This window comes from Atractosteus spatula, chromosome 8, assembly GCF_055471065.1.
Source record: "Atractosteus spatula isolate fAtrSpa1 chromosome 8, fAtrSpa1.hap1, whole genome shotgun sequence".
Classification (NCBI taxonomy): Eukaryota; Metazoa; Chordata; class Actinopteri; order Semionotiformes; family Lepisosteidae; genus Atractosteus; species Atractosteus spatula.
The window spans coordinates 35,543,162-35,565,308 of record NC_142713.1 but is presented as its reverse complement, the minus strand read 5'-3'; the positions used below and the strand labels follow the sequence as shown (position 1 = coordinate 35,565,308).

General features: G+C 35.3%; 1 protein-coding gene across 2 annotated transcripts in view; it reads left to right on the top strand.

Moving 5' to 3' along the window:
- Positions 1-19,155, top strand: part of LOC148829510 (PDZ domain-containing RING finger protein 4-like) — a 198,873-nt gene extending 179,718 nt beyond the window's left edge. For both annotated transcript variants that reach the window (XM_088923196.1, XM_088923197.1), the window contains 6 exons: positions 2,442-2,544; positions 8,574-8,672; positions 12,063-12,125; positions 12,992-13,093; positions 15,635-15,751; positions 16,336-19,155. In XM_088923196.1, coding sequence (XP_088779322.1) covers positions 2,442-2,544; positions 8,574-8,672; positions 12,063-12,125; positions 12,992-13,093; positions 15,635-15,751; positions 16,336-17,865 — 2,014 coding nt within the window. In that variant the 3' untranslated portion in view covers positions 17,866-19,155. The remainder of the gene's footprint in view (positions 1-2,441; positions 2,545-8,573; positions 8,673-12,062; positions 12,126-12,991; positions 13,094-15,634; positions 15,752-16,335) is intronic.
- Positions 19,156-22,147: the final 2,992 nt, after the last annotated feature.

The following is a 22,147-nucleotide window of genomic DNA, read 5'->3' as shown; positions in this document are numbered from 1 at the left end:
CAGTTTTAAAAAGTAATTTGGCGGTTTCCCGCTTAAGTTAACAATATCACATCCATATTCTTTTTTTCAGGGTGAAACCTGTAACATTTACAGTAACAGAAAGATTGATTATCACACCTTACACTATGCAATTAATTGAAAATGCACACTACAGTTGAAAAGAGGTGGATAAACAGAACTTTGGTATTTTTGATTCCAAAAACTTTTAAAACTCTGAAAAATGAAATGACATGTCACTTGTTAATCAGATGAATTATATTAAAAAATAATTTTAATGTGGGCACACATAAACCCCATAACATTTATCAAATATTTTAATGTAGTAATTACAGTGTATGTAATGTAGTAATTACAATGCCAGCTTGTATTAATAGAATTGTTTTTTTTTAATTTATGCTACAATCTTCTACTGAAGAATAAATCAAAGAGTACTGCCTGACTGCCTGACAGTGCTGACAGTACTGCCTGACACTGTAGGATAAAAAGTTCTCAGAGTACAAAACTTCACACCATCATCATCTCACTATTTAATTTTACACCTGAAACAATGAGCTTGTGTAGTACTTAAATGATAAATGATTTAAAATGAATCAAGCAAGAAGCCAAATGTGGTATTTTAAAAGTTTGCCTTCTTTACTGCTTCCACACACTATTTAGAAGATTAAAATAAAGCATCAACAGAAATTCAGTGTTTCCAATTATATGTTAATAGTTTATTATTTTGTTAAATTATTTGTTTACAATAAATGGCATCAAATGTTTCCCATGTTTTTGAAACCAATAATCTGGTTTCTTGTGAGAAATAGCTGGAATACATCAATTAACTACTACCAAATCGGCTAAATGGCCTCCTTTTGTTTGTAACCTTTCAGATGCTTTGAGTTCTTAATGTTCTGAATTTTCTTTTCCAGTTTCTACAGCATTTCCTAAACCTATTTATAATTTGTAAGCATGACTACAATAGTGTACTAACTACAATATAATCTAGACAAGAGATAGCAATCAGGAAGAGCAGTAGTCCTTTTGTCCTCATACCAATTCTTTAATTAAAAGAACGTTCTTATTTGATTTTTTTCTTATTTGTGTGCATTCTTGGGTAAATGAATAATACTTTAAGATTAAGTTTGGAGATGATGATTTTAATTTAACTACATTGATCACATACATACAACTAGATTGCTGAATGCTTAATTTGACTAATTTCATGATTACAATTCACTTGTGTCACACAAATATTTTGGTAGTCAAATTAAGATATTATCCAAGGGGACTTTAATGCAACATAATCTTTAAAGTCAAGTATTTTCTTGTTGAAGTACTGTGAGCAATCTTTGAAAATAAGGATTTTTTTTAAATTTGATCCATTAATATCCCTTCGTTAATACCAATCCTGGTCCACATGATCACCAGTTGTATCAGTTCTGAGAAGTTTAAGAGTATATACATTATTTTCAGGTTTAATAATGGTTACTTCAAAAGTATTCTACTTCAAAACCTGCTGGATCTTAAAATGTCCTATGATGACAACGTTAGGTGAAAGTTTATCATAACAAATTCTACTCAATGTTTTATCTTTTGAGTACTAAAACAAGAAAATACTATATTGTAAAGCAAGAAATGTTTTTGTTAACTACTGCTCTAGCCTGTCCTTGCTTCACGTCTGACATCAAACTGTAAGAGGGAAGCACAAGCAAAAGTGGGAATTTTGTCATTTTGATCCTTTCCCAAGAATGAGAATACAACCCCTATGTTTCTCTTCTCTTGGGGAGTTGACACTGAATTAGAAAGAGCCCAAACAGAACAGAATTTTCCCAAACAGAAACAACTCACTGCAGGTTCCTTTACTCACTGGGTCATATTCATGCAAACATGTCTTATATCATGCCCACACAAATTCACTTGCTCCAATGAAATTGAAAAATGAATTGTATGTTTTTCAGACCTTGTTTAATTCATTACTTTCGAACATTACATTCTTTATAGAATTATAGATCATTTTCTTTGTTTGCTTAAAATGGAATGGAGGTATCATAATGAGTACTTACATCATCAGAGGGACTCTGATGCTTTCTAACATGCATTCCAACATGCAATCTAAGAACTAATCCTTTCCCTTTGTAATCTAAAGCACTATTTACAGAATGCACATCCTAAAGAATACTCCTGCTGCCTTTGAAACATTCCAAGAAAAGGAAGGATAAAAACAATTTGGTATTTTGCCACACAGTAATGTGTCAATGCATAATTGGAAAATAATTCATTACAAGCAATTCTATCAGTTGGCATGTGCAATCTAAATGGTGTAGCTTCAGTGAAGAGCACCCTTGATGGCTTTTACATTTCTCACTGTTTATATTTTTGAGCAAATAGATGGAAACTATTGTTTCCAACCCAAATCAAGGCTTAATTTGGAACGTGTTCTCTCTTTCCTCCATTTATAGCTGCCATTCACTGCATCCAATGGAGCATGAATACTATGAAGGCACAGAATTTCTCTCCAATATGCCAGCGGATGGAGACAGGGCAGATGAGTTTGAGTACGAGGTAAGAGATTGTTCCCTGTCCTCCTTATTACTAATGTTTGACATGCTGTTGGAGAACCCCATTACAGACCTTTATAAATCACATGCACCACCCAGTTCTAATTGGTAGTTCAGTTGAATTATTTTTCATTTGACTTCCCTGCTGATACCAAGTTGGTTTTCATTTGCTTATGCACCTACTGTATACATCTGAGTGCTCCCTAGTGAGTCAGAACCTAATAAAGACCAGGTGAAACTCTCCTTCAGTCTTTTGATGCTCAGTTGTAATTCAGCATCTGTTGATTGGAGCACTGACTAGGTGACAAGATTGCAAGGTCATAAGACTATAGTCGGTTTAGAATTTGTAATTACATAGTTAATCAATGAGTAAATTTGAGTATTCCTAAAATGAATGAGACTAATAGGATATTAAATGTATTGCCAAAATGAAAAAAAAGAATGGCTAACAATACTGTAAGTCTAAAATTAATGCACAATGATTATTTTAACCACATAGTGCTTACTACTCTTTTAATTTAATAATCTCAAAAGCAAAGAGGGCTATTCTACAGAGACTAACTTCCCTGCTGTAGATGTGGGCACAACGTAACTGGATTTAAATTCCAAATAATCAAAGGGACAATTATTATGACAGTATTGAGTGCACACTGGTGGTAGGCAGTAATCTCTAATCACAAAATCATAGTCATTAATTTACTGCCAAACGTGATCCAATTGCCCAAGGCAGGTCTCCTGTCTGAAATAAAGAGAGTTTGACTTGGAAATTAAATATCAGTTGAAGCCAGCCTTTTCTGAAGTGAACGGAACAGCCGTATAAACTCAACTTGTTTAATCAATTTTACAATTCTTGGACATCTTTAATGTTGTTCAGTCTTATTTCATGGATTGTTTATAAGATACCTTTTGGTTTACATTTTTCTATTTGTCATTTTTTAAAATTCCTAATGATTTTTGAATGTCTATCATTATAAATAGTAAAGTTTAAAAAATAAATTTCCAATCTGTTGTACACAATTATCCATGCACAGTATCCGAATATCAGCATATCCTGCCATATTCAGCCCTACTCTGCAGGAAAGGGTCATAACATTGTACCCAAATATAAGCAGTGACTTCAATACATGATAATAAACAATATTTAGTTATATTAAAATACCTGAAATACAAAAATCATTAAAAATCTCAGAGATAGCTACATTATCTCTGTGACATAATTAAGGGCCTTGGTACAAAGTATTTGTTTAAAATGACAGCATTTATCAGTTCATTAGAATCGTCTGCCATCAAAACAGAAAAATATTGTATCTTCTCTGTTTTAGACATATGATATTATTTCTGTAAAGGCAGTCAGGTAAAAGCTAGCTAGATATAAATGCTAAAAGACCTTTTCATATTTTTGCATCCCTGTTTTGCTTACCTCCTGAAAAAAACGTGAGAATGGTTCTAATTAATAAATTAACATTCCAGCTAAATGATGAAAGCCTGTTGTCTGCAAATTTAAGAATTCTTATTTTAGAAACAGCTCTTCTATACTTTGTAGTCTGTATACTAATCGTTACAATCTGTTGTGTTTATTAATTAATTCACCCACAGGTGTTATCTCCTACTAGTAGCTATTAATTAAACTGTAACTAGAGGGTTCTTTGTACAAGAAGGTAATTTATTTCTGAACAGAAAAGAAAAGAGTGCAATATTTTGCCTGTGGTGTTTGGTATTCATGAATTTTAGAAGTTTCTAATTCATTTATCATGTGTGTTTTTATTTTTTACTTAAAAATATTTTTTTAAACATCATTGCAAATTATAATTGTGATATTATTACTGATTTTGCATTGTTGAGTGTGGCGAGCCAACTTGGAAAGATATAGAAAAAGGTTTCTTTACTGCCTGAGCTTGGAAGATTCAAAATGAGAAATAACATTGCTCACAATTTGAAATATATTTGGCATCAGTAAAATAAATAGTTAAAAAAACAAACAGAAATCATACTATCGGCTGTGTAGCCTGCTTCAGGTGTGAAATGTTATGTGAGATTTTATTTATTTTTTCCTGCCTCATCATTATTCCTGTTAAAAATACCTGCAGTTCTTTGTCTCAGAACTAAAATGAAATATTCATAATTAAATCAGCAGGATAGTTACAACCCCTATGAAAATGTAATGTGAATATTATTCAACACTGCAATTGAAAGCTGTAGAATGTTGGATTTTCAATTATTTGTCATAATTATCATAAGGTGGCCACGGAAAACATTGATGCTAAAGACTGTGTGTGCCTGGGGAAAGGACATCAGGTGTCTCATGTCAGTTTCTTTATTTGCTCTGGATTTTCATTTTATTTATAATCATACTTTCAGTAATGCTTTCATGCCAGGCACTTCTGAAACCAAATCTCAAGCTGTCACAAGTAATGAATTTTGCAATTTGCCCAACAATTTTGCACACGTGGTAAGATTTACCCTTAACCTGAAACACAATTTTATAAATCAAGGTCTTTTTAATTTCTTTTACTTTTCATAATACCTTGCTTCTGTCTTTTTTATTAATAAAGTATATCCAATCTGTTTGAAGCAACAATAAGATTTTATATTTTTTGTACATATTACATTACTTTTAATAATGATGTATTACTGGAATTAGAATTTTACTAAGAAAAAGCAAATACCAGCAGGCAGTGATCATCAAAAACATATGCAGTGTGAAGCCAGCCTTGTTTCTTTGTGAGATTAATTTTGTCACTAATAAAATATTGGTTACCTGCTGGGAAGAAAAGAATCATGATAAATGTGTTTATTCAGGTCACGCTCACAACATGAATGAAGGAAGGCTACAGGAGGTAAATCACAAATGTTTATTAGGCTTAAATCTAGTATTTAATGAATCTGTTAGACCCAGTGCCATTACAAATTAAACAAAATGGGACTATATAAATGTTAGAAATATAGTTCATTTGTTGTTAAATACTTTTAGGCTACTCAAAACCCATTTTAACAAATAAGACATTATTTATAGACATTATTATAACCTAAGACATTATTAATATTGTTATACATACTGTAGGACAACACCTTCTCCTGTCAAACCTCATATGTCAGCAATATTGCTGAAGTAAAAATAGATTTTCAGACTGAAAAAACATCTTCTGTTATTTGACTTTATATAAGGTGCTTATGACATGTTGAGTACATATGCCTTTATTGCACTGTGGGTAACAACAGTGTACAAACTTTTGAGTTCAGTGAAAAAACAGAGGGGTGTAAGGTGGGGTAGGAGGATTTAAGAGGTGGAGTATAAGAGTTTTATGGCTGTGGGAAAGAAGCTTTCTTTGAGCCTAGAGGTGCTGGCTTTTAGACTTCTAAGTCTTCTGCCTTAAGGAAGAAGAGAGAAAAGTGCATTCCCAGGGTGGTTTTGATCCTTGATTATATTAATCACCATTTTGGGGAATGAGTGAATGTGGTATGGATGGAACAGGAGTTCTGAACCATTGATGGCTTCAGCTATCTCCACCACCTTCTGTAGTTTTTTACAGTTGTGAGCTGAGAAATTGCCATACCAAACTGTAATGTACCCAGTGAGAATACTTTCTATAGTGGATCTGTAGACAGTTGTGAGACTTTGTGAAGACATACCAGATCTCCTGAGGAAGTAGAGGCACTGCTGATCTTTTGTGATTACTTCATCTATGTGATGGGACCAGGACAAATTGTTGATGATGTGAATACCCAAAAACCTGAAGCTGCTGACCATCTCCACAGCAGCTCCTTTAATGTAGACAGGGGTGTGGCCTCCACCCTGCTTCCTGAAGTCGACAACTAGCTGCTTAGTTTTGCTTATGTTGAGGGAGATGTCCTGGCACCATACCGCCAGGTCCTCAACCTCTCTCCTCTGCTCTGTTTCATCATTATTTGTGATTAGACCACAATGCTACTACATTACCATAGACCTACAAAAAATGTAAAGATGTAGTTGGAGCTACAAGTATGTCTAGCCACACAATCATGGGTGAATAGGGAGTAGATCAGGAGACTGAGCACACAGCCCTGGGGGGCTCCTGTGTTTTGAGGATCTGCGTGGAGGAGATGTTGTTGCCTATTCTTACAGATTGAGGTCTGCCCATAAGGATCAAGGATCCAGTTACAGAGAGAAGTATTAAGGCCCAAGTCCAAGAGGTGACCAGCTTGGATGGGATTATAGTATTAAAAGATTAACTATAACCTATGAATAGTAAACTGGCATTGGTGTTTATATTGTTTAGATGAGCCAAAACAGTGTGTAGTGCAAGGGAGGTGGCATCAGCTATGGACCTATTATGTCTGTAGCAAACTGAAGTGGGTCACGATTGTCTGTGAAGCCAGAGTTATTGTTTGCCATTACCAGTCTCTCAAAGTACTTTATTAGGAAGGATGTGAGTGCTACAGAGAGATAATTATTAAGACATGTTACCTTATTTTTCTTGGGTACTGGAATAGCGGTGGTTCTCTTAAAGCAGGTAGGAACAGCAGAATGTAATAGTAAGAGGTAAACTATGTCTGTAAAGACTCCTGCCAGCTGGTCCGTGCAGGTCTTGAGAACACAGCCAGGTGTTCTGGCAAGGCTGGCTGCTTTGAGAGTGTTAACCCGATTAAAGGTTGATCTCCCATCGGATACAGTGATGGAGGGCATAGAGCCATCAGGGGTTGTAGGGGCCTGCATGGGTGATTCCATGTTTGCATGTTCAAAACAGGTGTAAAAGGCATTAAGCTGATCTGGGGGAAAGATGTTAATAACTGTGATTCCACTTGGTTTCTCTTTAAAGTCCATGACAGCCTATAATCCTTACCACATATGCCAAGTATCTGGGATGTTAGACTGCAGTTCTAGCTTGCTCCTGTATTGTTATTTTAGTTCTTCTAATGGTTTTCCAGAGGTCAAACCTGGTTTTCTTGTATAATTCTAAATCAGCGGATTTAAAAGCCCAGGACCAGGTCCTTAGCATGGAACAAATTTCATGGTTTCTGGTTGGGAAAAACCTAGGTTGTATTTGTAAGTAGACAGTTGTCCACATATTTCTTGATAAAGTCTGTAATGAGTTTGTATACTAATTTATGTTGGATGATCAATGCCAGGGTTCTCATGCTTCAGTTTCTGCTTGTAAACAGGATGAAGGAGCAAAGACAGGTGATGTAATTGACCCAAACGCGGACGAAGAAAAGAATGATAGGCATCCTTGATGGTAGTGTAACAGTGATCGAGAGTGTTAGTGCCTCTTGGGGGACAAGAGACATGCTGGTAGTATGTTGGATGTATTTTCTTAAAGTTGGCCTGATTGAAATCCCAGGCTAAGAAGAATTTAATGTCAGGGTTTGCAGTTTTGTGTTAATTACAATGTATAGTTTGTTGAGAGTAAGTTGAGTGCCTGGTTGAGGTGGTGTGTAAACTGCTGTCATGATGACTGAAGAAAACTCGATAGGTAGAAGGAGAGTATTCCAGATTGGGGGAACAGAAGTGAGATAGGATCACTGCATCTGAACACCATGAAGATTTTATCAGACAGCATACACCACCTCCTTTGCCTTGCTGGAGGACTCTGTGCAATCCATACAATATATGGAGAAACAGTCAGGCAGGATGGGAGGAGTAGTTGAGTTTGGGCTGAGCCACGTCTCTGGAAAACAAAATACGAAGCAAACCCTCCCGCCTGTTGATCAGCCTCACTCTTAGTACATACGCAGCAGTCAGACATTCGCCAAAAGAAGAGAGTTCACTAAAGCTCAACTAACAAAATGATTAATTCTAATGATGCACAACACCTTTGCTTAGGAGGAAGAAAACTGAATAAATTAGTAGAAATTTGCATATACAAGAGGTTGTAGGAAGGTAAATATTAATATTCAAGTGCTGTTCCATACAAAATCATTCAGGGGAGCTTCACCAAAGAAACTTTAAAGTATTTCAAATGAACCACATTAAATTACCAAGAAGCCTAGTTATTTTCTTAAATGTCTACCTGGTTCATTTATCTTGGCTTCCTTTCTCTTTTTCTCCCCTTGTAGGAAGTTGAGTTGTGTCGCATGAACAGCCAGGAGAAACTGGGCCTGACCCTCTGCTATAGAACAGATGATGAGGAGGACATTGGGATCTATGTCAGTGAGGTGAGAACAATATTTTAATGGTAATATATAAGGGTGCAATAGCCTGGATGACAGATACTGACTCGGCAGTTCTAATTATCATTCTTATTTCTTCATTTTCTGTAATTATGCCAGCCTAGTGAATTTAAGCATTAATTTGAGATCACCTAACACTAAGAAAGTCAAAACAAAAAAAGTAAAAATGATTTTAAAAGATTTTAATTGAAATAAAGTTAAGTAAACATTAGAAACATTTCGAAAAACATTTGACTTTGGTCGCTTACAGGTGTTACAGAAGGTTAATTCTCCTAAAAGATGCTTACCTAGACTTTAGTTTAGTCTGTAACAAATGCCTGTTAGAATTCTGTGTACAGTTTCAGTCTGGCTTCAGCCTGGACTAAACATGTTGTTCGATATTGCCCCTAAATCAAAACTAAAACTGATAATAGATGATAGCAAATATTCCACTTCTTTAATTGTTACAGCTTATAACTAAAATATGACAAAAACATTAAAATTCAAAAAATTGTTTTTGCTGAAAACTTTCATTATACATGCAAGAGATATATGCTGTTATTAACATACTCAGAATGAACAAAGACATTACTGAGAGATGTAACTACTCATTTGTATCAAAGAGGTGGTGTTAAAAGGGACAATAAAAGCCAAACCTGCAAGAAAAATTATCTACAGGTGCTTAGTAAGTGTAAACGTACAGGCATTTTGAAAGAACAGTACAGCGCATAAACTGTTGTAAGTACTGCTGTTCTAAAATAGCCGTGGCATTTAAAGAAAGATATTAGTTTCCCTTATTTATTACCACCACTCATTAATTACTGATTCAGAGGCAGCACTGGGAGATGGAATGAAATAAGCATTCAGAATTCCAGCCAGAGCAAACATTTAAAAAAAACAATACTCTAACATTTTGGACTACTACTTGGCATTTTGTATTTTTAAATTTTAGGTGGTAAGTTTACATAAAAAGGAAAACACATCATGCCAAATACCTTACTGTTACAATAAAAATAAAAAAACACATTAAAAAACAAATGTGATTATACAAATGTAACAACAATAGTATATTTTAACACTGCCAACTAGTTTTACAGGTACAGTTTGTGATTTATTTTAGAATGAATCATTCATCCACAGTGAGGCATGTGTGCTTTTCCTCTTTTTTTTATTGTAATTTTTAATTAATTCGGCACATACAGTAACTATTCTTGTGCTCTCTACGATGGAAAGGCAAAGGCAAACATTCAATATTTATGCTGCTGATTTCTATGCAAGGGCTTAACACTGGTCATGCAAATAGTAGAAATTTTGAATAATTCTCACATTAACAGTACAGAAAAGGCTAATTACGTTATTGATATGAAGCCTACATTTAGTACTATAGTAAAACAGTTAATAGTCCAAGAGTACAAGAAGAATTGTTAAGGTTGTTAAAAGAAAAAAAATAGTTGTTCAGTCTTTCCATTTTTTGTGTACATTGCTGGGAAAAAGTCTTGTACATTTTGCATTCTTCTACTCATCTTACTCTGTGTTTTTCTTTATGGACAAACATAAATATGTGGTGTTCTTCTACTTAATGTCTAGTCATTTTAATGTAAGTTAAGAGTTAATTGTCATAGAACTACAGTACATTTTGTCATTCAAAAAGTAGAACAAAGAATGTCAATGCTGAAAAACATGTGGATGAGTGTTAATTTGATTATTAAATGTGATGCAGAGCCTATTACATTTTAAATTGGCTGTTCATGTTTATCTTGTGTAACATATTAGTATTATAGGTTTTTTCTTCTTTTTCCTATTAACAAAATATATTGGAGCTCAGTTTATCTATTTTTATCCTAGTTTGTGAAGGATTATTTCCCTGGTCCAACTTTTTCCTTTGCTGATTGGCATTGAACATACAATATATTAAGAAATCTTCTGACAGTTTTGTGAAATGCCTGTTTACAAAAGAATCTTGTAAAAAATGTATTCTAAAAAGATTCACATTTGGTAAGCCAGATTATGAACTTCCTATTTGGCACCACATACAGGATATCGTCCTTAATGCCCACCATCTTTCTCACAAATTTCTTTAGCTTTTGACCTCAAGTTATGATGTTGTACAAAAGACAATAATGCAAGTCAAGGCTAAGCAGTAGCCAGTTGGTATTTATGACATAGACCCAAAAGAACGTTGTCTTCTAGATTGTCCCTTATATCTTGCTAATGGGAATTAGAAAGCTTTAATCTGTCTTCTTTTGTACTATTACTGCAGAGATCAGCAGTTTCTTAAAATACAAGAATTTGTGCTTTCTTACATCATAAAAACTGGCAAACACTTGTCTTGTACAGAGTATAACATTGTTGCTTAAAGCTGAACTAGGTCAAACTTCGCTCCCAGATCCTATCACAAAACTGAAGGTAGTCCATCACTTTTAATGAGAAGAAGTCTGGTAAGGGTCAACACTAAATGAAAAATGAGACACTTGGAAATGTTTAACTTGAAAAATAGAGCTGAATTTGACAGAGTAAAATGAATGGTTAAAGACAACAATCAAGTGCAGGGTGATAGATAGCATTGCCCCTTTGCTCGCTGCATCATTAGTCAAAGTGGAGCCTTTGAGACTTGGATAAAGTACAAGTTGTATCTGAAAAATGCATTTATGTTAAGCCTTACCAAACCACACCATATTTAGAAATACCACATGGGTAAAATGAAATAATGGGATCTTTCATGATTTTTAGCCTAAGAGTTAAGTCATAATATATGCAACAAATTATTTAAAATCCATAACTGTGAATTTTGAAGATGTTTATGACTTCTGTCATGAGTCGTTTCTGGAGATGAAATGCTACTGTATCGATTTATAATGAAAGGTGGCAGTTATTACAGCACACTGATATATATATATATTCACTGTAATCTTTTTCTCATACATTTGTTTTTATATTAACACACCAAATAAACATCACCGTTTATGTATTTTTAATATATGCAACACACCAATATTCTTCTTATTTTCTTGTTCCATTTGATCAGTCATTTGGTTTTTAATGAACTTTCAGATTTTTTATTCATCTCTGTCCCATAGACCTCCTTTTATTAAAAGACAGAAGGTATTTTAGGGAATCTAAATGCTGGAGTAAAGAACGTATCCAAGTATAGATTGATTACAGGGGCTCTACTTCTTTCTGGAATTCACATTCTATTAAATTAATAGATTGATTTGTCTGGGTGAATCACAGGACCTATTTCCTTCCCGGGTCATATAAATTGAATGATTTACTAACTAATTGATTGTTTTGCTGAAAATTGGATTGTATACTACTATCTTAGCATCATCGAAGGCACTTCTTATTAGTGGTTAAGTAATAACCTGCTTTACACTGCTTATTTTCTTTTTCAAATAGGTTGGTCCAAACAGCATAGCTGCCAGAGATGGTCGTATCAGAGAGGGGGATCGGATTTTACAGGTAGTATGGTTTTCTTGTTCTTGAAACCCATACAAAATATCAAGTAAGTTACAAGTTAATATCAACAGGCTCCGTACCACAAATAAGCACACTCTTATGTATCATATATTAAACTTTTAGAGAAAAAATGTAAAATCCTTCATGAGCAAAATATGGAAATAAATACCTGTTTTCTATACAAACATAATGTGATGTTGATTTTTTATGATCGTGGGTTTAGTATCAGCTTAATATCAGATCTTTCACTTGGCCTTTATGAAATCTTTTTTGGCATTACTACCTGTAAATACTTTTTGAGGGAGGAAGGTGGCAGCTTAGATTGCCACGTATGACTGTTTTTCTGTCCATTTCAACTGTAAACCATACAATAAGCACAAAGTGATTAAACGTAGGAGCTATCAGTGGTGCCCTGTAAGTACTGTTTGGTGAGAGATAATAGAGAAGCTTTCTAATTGTCTCATGGCAAGTGTGCAGTATGACTGATTTCAGCTGTGGGGTTCCCAGTCCAGCATGCACCAGCGCTATTATCTCAGAGTGACAGTTCCATTACTCTGAACGGAAAAAGATGAACGCCACCTGTCAGCAGCCAGTTAATTGTGTTGCTAGATGTATGTTGCTAGGATGCAGGTTGGACATTTATGAACATAACCGCTTTCGCTGATGTCCACCATCCCTCAGCAGTCAATGCAGCCCCTTACTGTAAGCACATAATTGAGTGAAGGCACTTACCTCCAAAGGGGCTGAATGAACACATTTGTGCGACTTTCATTGTGCACACATTTACTGCAAATGAGCTGAAATTTGCCCTATTGTGTTTTTGTGTGAGAGAAATGGAAATTAATGCTTCTGTTTCATTTGTGTGTAAGATAAATGGCTTTGATGTGCAGAATCGTGAGGAGGCAGTGGCATTGCTCTCAAGTGAGGACTGCAGAAACATTGTATTGCTGGTTGCCAGGCCAGACATACAGGTGAGAAAGATATTTTTTTACTCCTCTCATTATTTCATTTTAACAGTCTATATGTATAATACAACAATTCCTTTGAGTTCTCTTTTTTGCTACTTACTGATTATCAATAAATGAGTTGGTTATATTTTGTAACCTTTTTCATTGTTAACCACATCTGAAATTAAAATGATTCAATTACTAAGCCAAACTACACCACCCTGTGATTAATTTACACTGGAGTTCTGCTCCAGTACCTCTAATATTGAGACTGCTCGTGCTCTAGGATCTGTAAGCACCTCCTTGTGAAAAACTTATCATGCTCCTTTACAATTTAAAAACTAATTTAAAAAATAGTCACTGTTTTATCTCATACACTCCTCAATTACATTTCAACAAAATAATCCCTTCATAACCACTATGTGCAAATACCTTAAAATAGACTTGAATGTAAAATAAACAAACCTGGATGCAAAGCCTCACATTTCTACCAGTGTAGACTGTAGTATTGACTATAATGACTGTGTAAGAGTAGTGGCAAATGGGCATCAGACATACATAGTTAAGTTGTGTATTGTAGATTAGACTTAATTGTGAATTTGGAATGCTGTTTGTGTAAAAATAGTGAAAAGGCAGTCAAATATGTTGTTTTATTCAGTAAAATCCAGAATAGTTTCTGAGATATCAAAACCAGTTTCAAAACAAACCAGAAATGAAGAAAGGCCAAATTAGGACACAGGTGGAAGTTGTCAAAAACAAATAATTATGTGTTGTTAGACAAGTTGTAATATTTCTATTAATGCTATTACTAAAAATAGGAATTTCTGTAATATTATTATTAGTTTTACTATAAGTCCTAATATTGGTTTTTATCTATTGAATTGAATATGTGTACAAACTATCTATAATTACCTCCTGGAGGTACAGTAAGTGTATATACTGTAGTTCATCATAAAGTCTGAATGGATGTTTTCTCCATGACTCTCTCTGTGTTTTTTAGAAATGTTTGAATAATAGAGTTCCTTTGTGCTTTTAATTTAAATATTTCAAAACAAAACTAGAAGTTATAATATGAATTCCAAATGATATCCGAGTATTTATGAATCTTTTGGACGGAAATAAAAAAGTTGAAGTCATTGAATAGATTTGAAATGTTTCCTTTCTGCAGAAATTTGGTGGAGAGGGGTTAAAATTATATGATTATTTTAATTATTGCTATTTAATAGCTGCATTTTATAATTTTTAACAGTATGTAGGACATTTATAATGACCTCTGGGAGCAAACATTCTTTACATAAAGTTTTCTTAGAGGATAACATACAAGTAAGGAAACACTTAATAATCTTGTGATGGTCCGAGGTTAACATCTATGGAAGTAGTCTCCATTGCACTTTGTTCTAAAACACTTTATTACATTGCTTTGCTTCTAGTTGTAGTGTTAAAAAAGCAGCCAGATGTAATCTTAAGACTCAAATATGACAAAAGGAATTGATTTCAATTTGCAATATCAGGTTTATTGTTTTAAATCAAACAGGCCATATCTCCTTGATAAAATGCTCTGACTTCTGCATATAACTTGTTTTTAAGTGAAAATGAATGCCATTCTTAAAGTGTTAAGAGAATGAGAGTATTAGTATCGTTTGTGACTGGAATTAAGTACAAACATTTTGTTATGGTGCAAAACAGAATGCTTGGAATACGAAGTAGCCATTAAATCAAGTCAAATTATATTTAAAGTATAAAACTTGTAGTATGGTATTACTTTAGATTGCTTCTCTTGTAGAAATTTTAGATTTTTCTGAAAATTACATTTAGACATCTGTGCCAAATTAAATTGGTCACAAAAAAGAAAATTAATTCTAATACATTTAAAAAAATGTCCTGTCAATCAATCCTGCTGCAGAATGGGGAGTGTGAGGCTTTATACAGACACAGTTGGACATACCACATTATTATTGATGCATTTAACAATTTTGGGTATTTTTCAAGATGTCATGGTCACTTCAGAAAAGCGATATAATTACTAACAAAAATATAGATATCATTACTAATACAACATCTCTGTTTATTGTCATAATCCATGATGGAATTGAAAATGTGGTATTAAAACATATGGTTTGAAATAATTTAGAAATATCTATGTGTATTGTCCTCATGGGTAATGCACACATATCCCATTTAGAGTATCATATTAGTTCTCTGAACCACAAAATCTGAGACACATGCCAGTTTGTCTCAGGATATCTTAATTAGTGAATGTTTAAAAGACTCCATTATTCTATTTTTACTGAAGCGAAGCTGCTTTTGACTTAAAATGGCACCTGTCTGGGTCAAACCTACAAAACCTCGAAAAAGCATCTTCATCTTTGATGGGAAGTAAGTATACAGGACTGATTGTGAATAGATGTCCATTAATGTTGCCATATCCTTGTAGAGCACATAATGTACAGTATGTTAGACAGCTTTCAAGACAGATGGTCTTGATGTTGACAAGGGTATTGCTAGTTCAAGGATAGAAACATCACCGTTACTGAAACAAATGGAATTGCACTCTCTATGTTGCAGCTGGATGAAGGATGGATTGATGATGAGCATACAGAATTTTTAGAAGAGCTGAAAATGGAGATGTTAGAAGACCAACATAAAGATATAGTGCAGTATCCTTCCAATGAATTGCAGGAGGTAAGATTCATAGGACCAAGAAAAAAAAATCCTATAAGAATTTTTTTACCTTTTCTTCATCATGAAAACATTGCTACCTAATATATTAAAATGCTTCATCTACAGCATAGTGAGTACTCCTACTGTTAAGCATATTGTATAGCTATGTATGTTATGCCATTATGGGGCCTTGTATTTCCTTCATCAATTTTGAAAGAGTAGTGGTGATAACATGGAAATAAATGGGGCAATAAATTCTGGAGTGTAAAAGTTAACCCCTCTACTGATCCTTGCATTGCCAAAATCCTTGCCAGATTCTTTCATTTGGACACAAGAATTTCACTCATTCACAACAATGTCACTTCTTCCTTATGTCAGCTCAAGACAATTTATTTCTGGCACTTTTAATCACTTTTGTTTGTAATTTGGTTAATTGTTATACTAGTAACAAAGTATTGTTTAGTGTAGTGTTTCATAAGGTTTTAAATCATTTGAAACAGAGATTGATATAAAGATAGTAAAGATTTTTCAAGTCCGTTCATATTACAGTAGAAGATAAAGGACAGCTTTTCAGTCTCTCACAACACTGAATTTATATTCCTCAGCCGAAAAAGATAGAGGAGGATGATGGCACAACAGACACCGCCACCACCTCCTCCAACAATCAGGAGAAGGACAGCGGAGTGGGTCGCACCGATGACAGTGTACGCAATGATGAGAGCTCTGAGCATGAGAACTTAGCAGATGTCAAGCAACAAGCTTCTGTCAAGGACAAACGAGAAATGGAACAGAGCCAGGACATGCTGGGTAGCAATGACATCCAGTGCATTGAGAGCTTTGCATCCGGTGAGCACATTGACTCAGATTGTATCAGAGCACAAGAAGAAGACTGTGACAGATTCCGCCAGCTCCTGGAACTGAAGTGTAAAATCAGAAATAGTGGTGAGTATGACCTCTACTACAGTCGCAGCAGTACCATCGAATGCAGCCTGAAGGAGCAAGATGGTGTTGAAAGGGAGCTGCGCTTGCTCAATGAAGAACTTAGGAGCATTGAGCTTGAGTGCCAGAATATCATGCAAGCTCACAAACTCCAAAAAGCCAGAGATCAGTATTCTGGAATGTGGTCTGTTAAAGACGAAAGTTTTCACAACTTCAACACCAGCATGGACTTGCAGGGAAGTAAGTTGGCTGACATTAATGAGCATCCTGAGAAATCAGACAAGGACAGCTCCAGCGCCTACAATACTGCTGAAAGCTGCCGTAGCACACCTTTGGCCATGGACCGCTCTCCTGATCATTCCCTGCAAAGAATGGTTAGCATTACCAACAGAAAAAATCTGAGGAGCTCTATGACAACGTGCCAAATGACCCCTAGCCAGGGAAACAAAGGAGCATTTCTGGGCAAAGCCAAAACCTCTGGACAGAACAGCCCCACTGAGTCATATGAAATAGTACCTGATGACAAAAAGCGATCTGAGCAAGAGAGGATTTGCCTTCAGCAAATTCCATACTTGTCACCATGCCACAGCTCACAGTACAGACACGCTAACATACCTGCACATGCCAGGCATTATCAGAGTTATATGCATCTCATTCAGCAGAGATCAGCAGTGGAGTATGCCCAGAGCCAGCTTAGCCTCGTGAGTATGTGCAAAGACTTGCAGAAATCTTCAGAGCCTAAAATGGAGTGGAAGGTGAAAATCCGTAGCGATGGAACAAGGTACATAACTAAGAGGCCAGTGAGAGACAAAATCCTGAAGGAACGTGCCTTAAAAATCAAAGAGGAGCGCAGCGGCATGACTACAGACGATGACATGATGAGCGAGATGAAGATGGGGAAGTACTGGAGCAAGGAGGAGAGGAAGCAGCATCTAGTGAGGGCAAAAGAGCAGCGACGGCGGCGGGAGTTCATGATGCGCAGCAGATTAGAGTGCCTCAAGGAGAGCCCCCAGAGTGGCAGCGAAGGGAAAAAAGAGATCAACATTATTGAACTCAGCCACAAAAAGATGATGAAAAAACGAAACAAGAAGATACTGGACAACTGGATGACAATCCAAGAACTGATGACACATGGGGCCAAGTCACCAGAGGGCACAAAAGTACACAATGCCTTCTTGTCTGTTACTACTGTATAATATGGACATTATCCGGTGTGGTAAAATTTAATTGCCTCGTTCAATTTTTATGAATGGCAAATGGCATTTTTACGAAAAAATATTTTTCACAGTTTATAACCTGAAGACATTTTATAAACAATTTTTCAACTGGTTTTCATTGTTATTTTTTAAAAGATTTTCATGGTTCTTCTTTAGCTTTTCTCCTGTTCTTTGTTTCATGTATAGTTTTATATAAAGTTGCAAAATATATTTTCTTTCTAATTTTTCAGGTTATCCTTTACAATAAAAATTCATTGTAACTGCATTCCCGCAGTTCTTTCTCAATACAGTTTATTTTGATATTTATATACTGTGTCATTAAATAGTTTCTCAGACAATAGGTAATGTTGATTGCAGCTTGGGTCTATTTGAGGTTTCTAAGTGAGAATGCGTAGGACTTTAATCTCTTTTTACATCTCCCCAAATCAATCTTAAGGCCACTGAGGAATTGTACAACTCAATGTATATAAACTTTGCCTATGCTCGTTCTTTTAACATTCTCATTTATCTGCAGTGATGCCTTTACACTTAATGTTATTATTTTTAATTATCAGTAAAGAATCCCCCAAAACCCAGGTGTGAGAGAACTATGTTCAAAGAAAACTTGCTGGAGACAGGAAAAACAATGTACCATTCAAAAGGTCTGGAAAGACATTTTTTTTCTTAAAACTAAATATACTGTATGCACATTACACTGTATTTCAGATACATAAACACAAAAAATTGACTGCATTAGAAGGATACCTTCAAAAATCAGAACAAAATAGCCACAATGCATGAACCTTAGGAGGCTGCTATAATAAGCAATTGCATTTTAAAAAGAGTGCAGACCCAGCCTAAAGCTTTAACATCTGTATTAATTAATTTTTTGTTATTATTTTTACTGAAATTACTGAAATGTATTGTAACCACCCATTTCCTTTAACTTTGTAACTAGCCTTAAAAGGTTTTCTTTGTAGTGTATGTTTTTTGACTTGTTAATATAATGCCAAATCGTACCCTGCATTATTGCCTATATTTTAAAACTAAAAGTACAGTAGAAATGGTAGTGAGTGTTATTACCTTTTCTGCTAAAGTTGTTTCATACACCTTTCCTAAAATGTTTTTTGGTAATGTATTGTAAATTAAAGCTGTACATTGAACCTGTATTTGTCCAAGTGAAGTGTAGGTGGTCTTATTTACAGTAATATGTAGTAAGCAATTATTGTAGCCAGATAAATGTGGTAATTGTTATAATACAAAATAAATTATTGTTTATCTTCAAGAAAACAGAACAGCCATTCCATAATTCTTCCACAACCTGAGGCAATCAGATTGTGCTCTGTGTTGGCCTTGTTGTCCAATAACTTAGTTTTTGACACTCACCGTGTTAAAAAAAAACAATGGAGCTATCTTCAGGAAAATTAACAAAATTAACAAAAAGTTATTCATTCATTGTTTGATATAATACAAAAAATATAAGTTACTAAAAAGCTGTGAAATTCTAACAGTTCTTTCTCTGCCTGAGCCAATGAAAAGGAAGATATGCTTTACACAAATGTGTTAACATGACAGGGGCATACCACTTTGTTCACACTGCATTTTGTTTTTTCTTTGTGTCCATCACCACTAGGGGCAGTACAATTAAAGTAGCCAAGGACTGTATACAATTAGTGCCAGATGTTCCCAACCTGTTTCAGTGGAGAACCTAATTTTGATATTGAATTTTAATGGGCTATTTTCAAGTATGTCAAGTTATGTTTTATTCTTTAAAATTAACAACAGTAAATTCAAAACTCTAGAAGGATACCAAATAATAAGGAAGTTCATGTTTTTAAGAGTAACCTTTTTGTTAAGCTTTTAAAAAAATGCAATGTAAATATGTTTGGTTTCAAAATACACCTGTCAATCTGCAATGTACCATACGCCTACACTGATTCTGTAGATTTGCTGTTGTCCTTTCAATTCTTCATATTTGTTTGTCAAAGTATTCTACCACTTTAGATTCCAGTTAAGTGTGTTTTTAAATTAGGTGCCAAATGATATTGAAAGATTTGATTTTTTAAATCATTATATTTAGATTCCAGTTAAGTGTGATATTAGGTGCCAAATGATATCGAAAGATTTGATTCAAACACATTATATCATTACTAAGTACTGTAAGTTGCCTCACACAGTGTATGGAAGCTTGGGTGCCTTCTTCTTGCCAAATGGCCTGAATTTTAAATTTAACATGTAAAAAATCATATTTACAGTTTATGTCTTTTGTTGCATCTGTTTCTCTTTTTCAAGTTCATAAACTCTTCCAGTGCACCTTTAATTTTTATTCTTGCTGTCCAATTGTCACGAAGCAGTTCCTTCCGGGCCCAATGCCGATGACGCGATCCAGAATAGTGAAGATACACGAGGGAGAAAGTCATGCAGGAAAGGGTCAGGATACAGGGGGGCGTGTCCAAGGTGAGCTGGTGTCCTGGGGAAGTGAGTCCGGGCGAACAAACAAAGCCAAAATCCAAACGGGGAATCCAAACGAGAGAGAAGAGTCCAAAGCCAGGAGATCCATCCAGGGGTTAAAACCATGAGCCGGGTTGGGACGGGCGGGGCAGGGGATCAGGAACAGTAAGTTAAAACCATAACGGAGCCAGACGCAGCAGGACCCCGGGCTCTCACGATGCGGAAATCAATGAGGAACCAGGAGTAAGGTCCGCTTCTGGCTTTTAAGGGGGAGCGGGAATAGGGAACAAGTGCAGACAATGGGAAGGAACAAGGAAGGGCTGGAGCGCCCTTAAGAGGAGGGGTTAGCGATCGTGACACCAATCCCTTATGTCAAAAAGATATCCAAAGAAACTGGGTTAAACCTGTTTACACTAAAATGAACTGAACTGAGAAAATGTGTCTTTAGCATTGTTTACATTACATTAGCACATTGTAGCGTGATGAGACCTAAGAAAACCGGATTGTTGCTGCTGGTGGGGTTGGTGGAAGAGTAAGTGTCACTCTTTCCTCTGGATCTGAATTTTCAGTCCAATACCCTAGTATAGTTTCAAACGACTATGCTGTAAGAAATACTGGTCATTAAAGATTCCCTGCCAGTGTTGAAAGAGTAAGTGTCACGCCCAGTACACCTAGAGGGCGCTCTACTTCTCTCCTGATCCTAGTAGCAAGGTCCTGTGATTATTCATGTCTTTCTGATGTGTCTTGTTGTGTAGCCTATTTACTTCCTGCTTCTGCTCTGCTCCTCACTCAGCATTGAGGTTTGGATGTCCTGAAACCTGCCTAGCACCAGGACGCCCCACGTCCGCTACTGGAGGGCATAGGTTTCTATACGGCATTTCCTGAACAGCTGAGCCCGGGCTATCCCCCCTCTCACCGCTACGCATAGGGTCTTTTTCCGCTCTCCTGCCATTCCAAGGTTCGTCCCTTCCGACATCTGTGACAGTATGGGTGTTAGCCCTGCTGTCCTGGCTAAGTTCCAGTCTCAGATTAAGTTCACTTACCTAATTTTCTCTTAATTCAACTGGTGAAGCAATTTCTAACTTCCTTATGTTTTGTGCTGATCTGTTGTGCTCCAGGCACATACAATAATAGTTGGAGCATGTCACCCATGTGTAGAAGTGCATCCCCTTCAATATGTAAAGTGTTTCTTTACAAAGATCCTTTGGAGCAAAAAAAACTTTTATACAAAGTAACAAATAAGTAATAAAAATATTTAAGCAATAAAAGTAGTAAAAATGCAAACATAAAAAATGATATTTTGTCACACTTTACATAGTTGTATAAATGCTGGATTAATATATGGTATATCATCAATTTGCTGTAGAATAAAGTTCTACAGAATGTTGATTAAGAATCCATATTGTAGGTCTTTAGTAGTGATAATGTCAGAGTAAGGTAAAGTTAGTTTTAAAATAGGATTGTAAAAGCACTACTACAGTATGTGGTTATAGTACAGATGTTTTTATTAACATTATAAAGAACTTTAATTACAGCAAATTGCTGAAAAATAGTATATCTGTTAAACTGTTATTTATACAACTTAGTTTGAAGTTCTGGACTTCTGGTCAAGAGGTTGTGTCAAATCCCAGATGCTGGTGTTTTTCCTCTTGAACAAGGTACATCACTCAGATTGCTACAGTAAGTGGCCTCCTCTATAAATGGATCTTCAGGTTGTTGAACAAAAGGAAAATTTGTTCTCAATTGACTTACCCAGTACAGTAATTTAAGTAAGGTAAATAGTAATATTGCAATAAAATATTTCATAATTTTTAAGTCAGCTTTGCAGCTC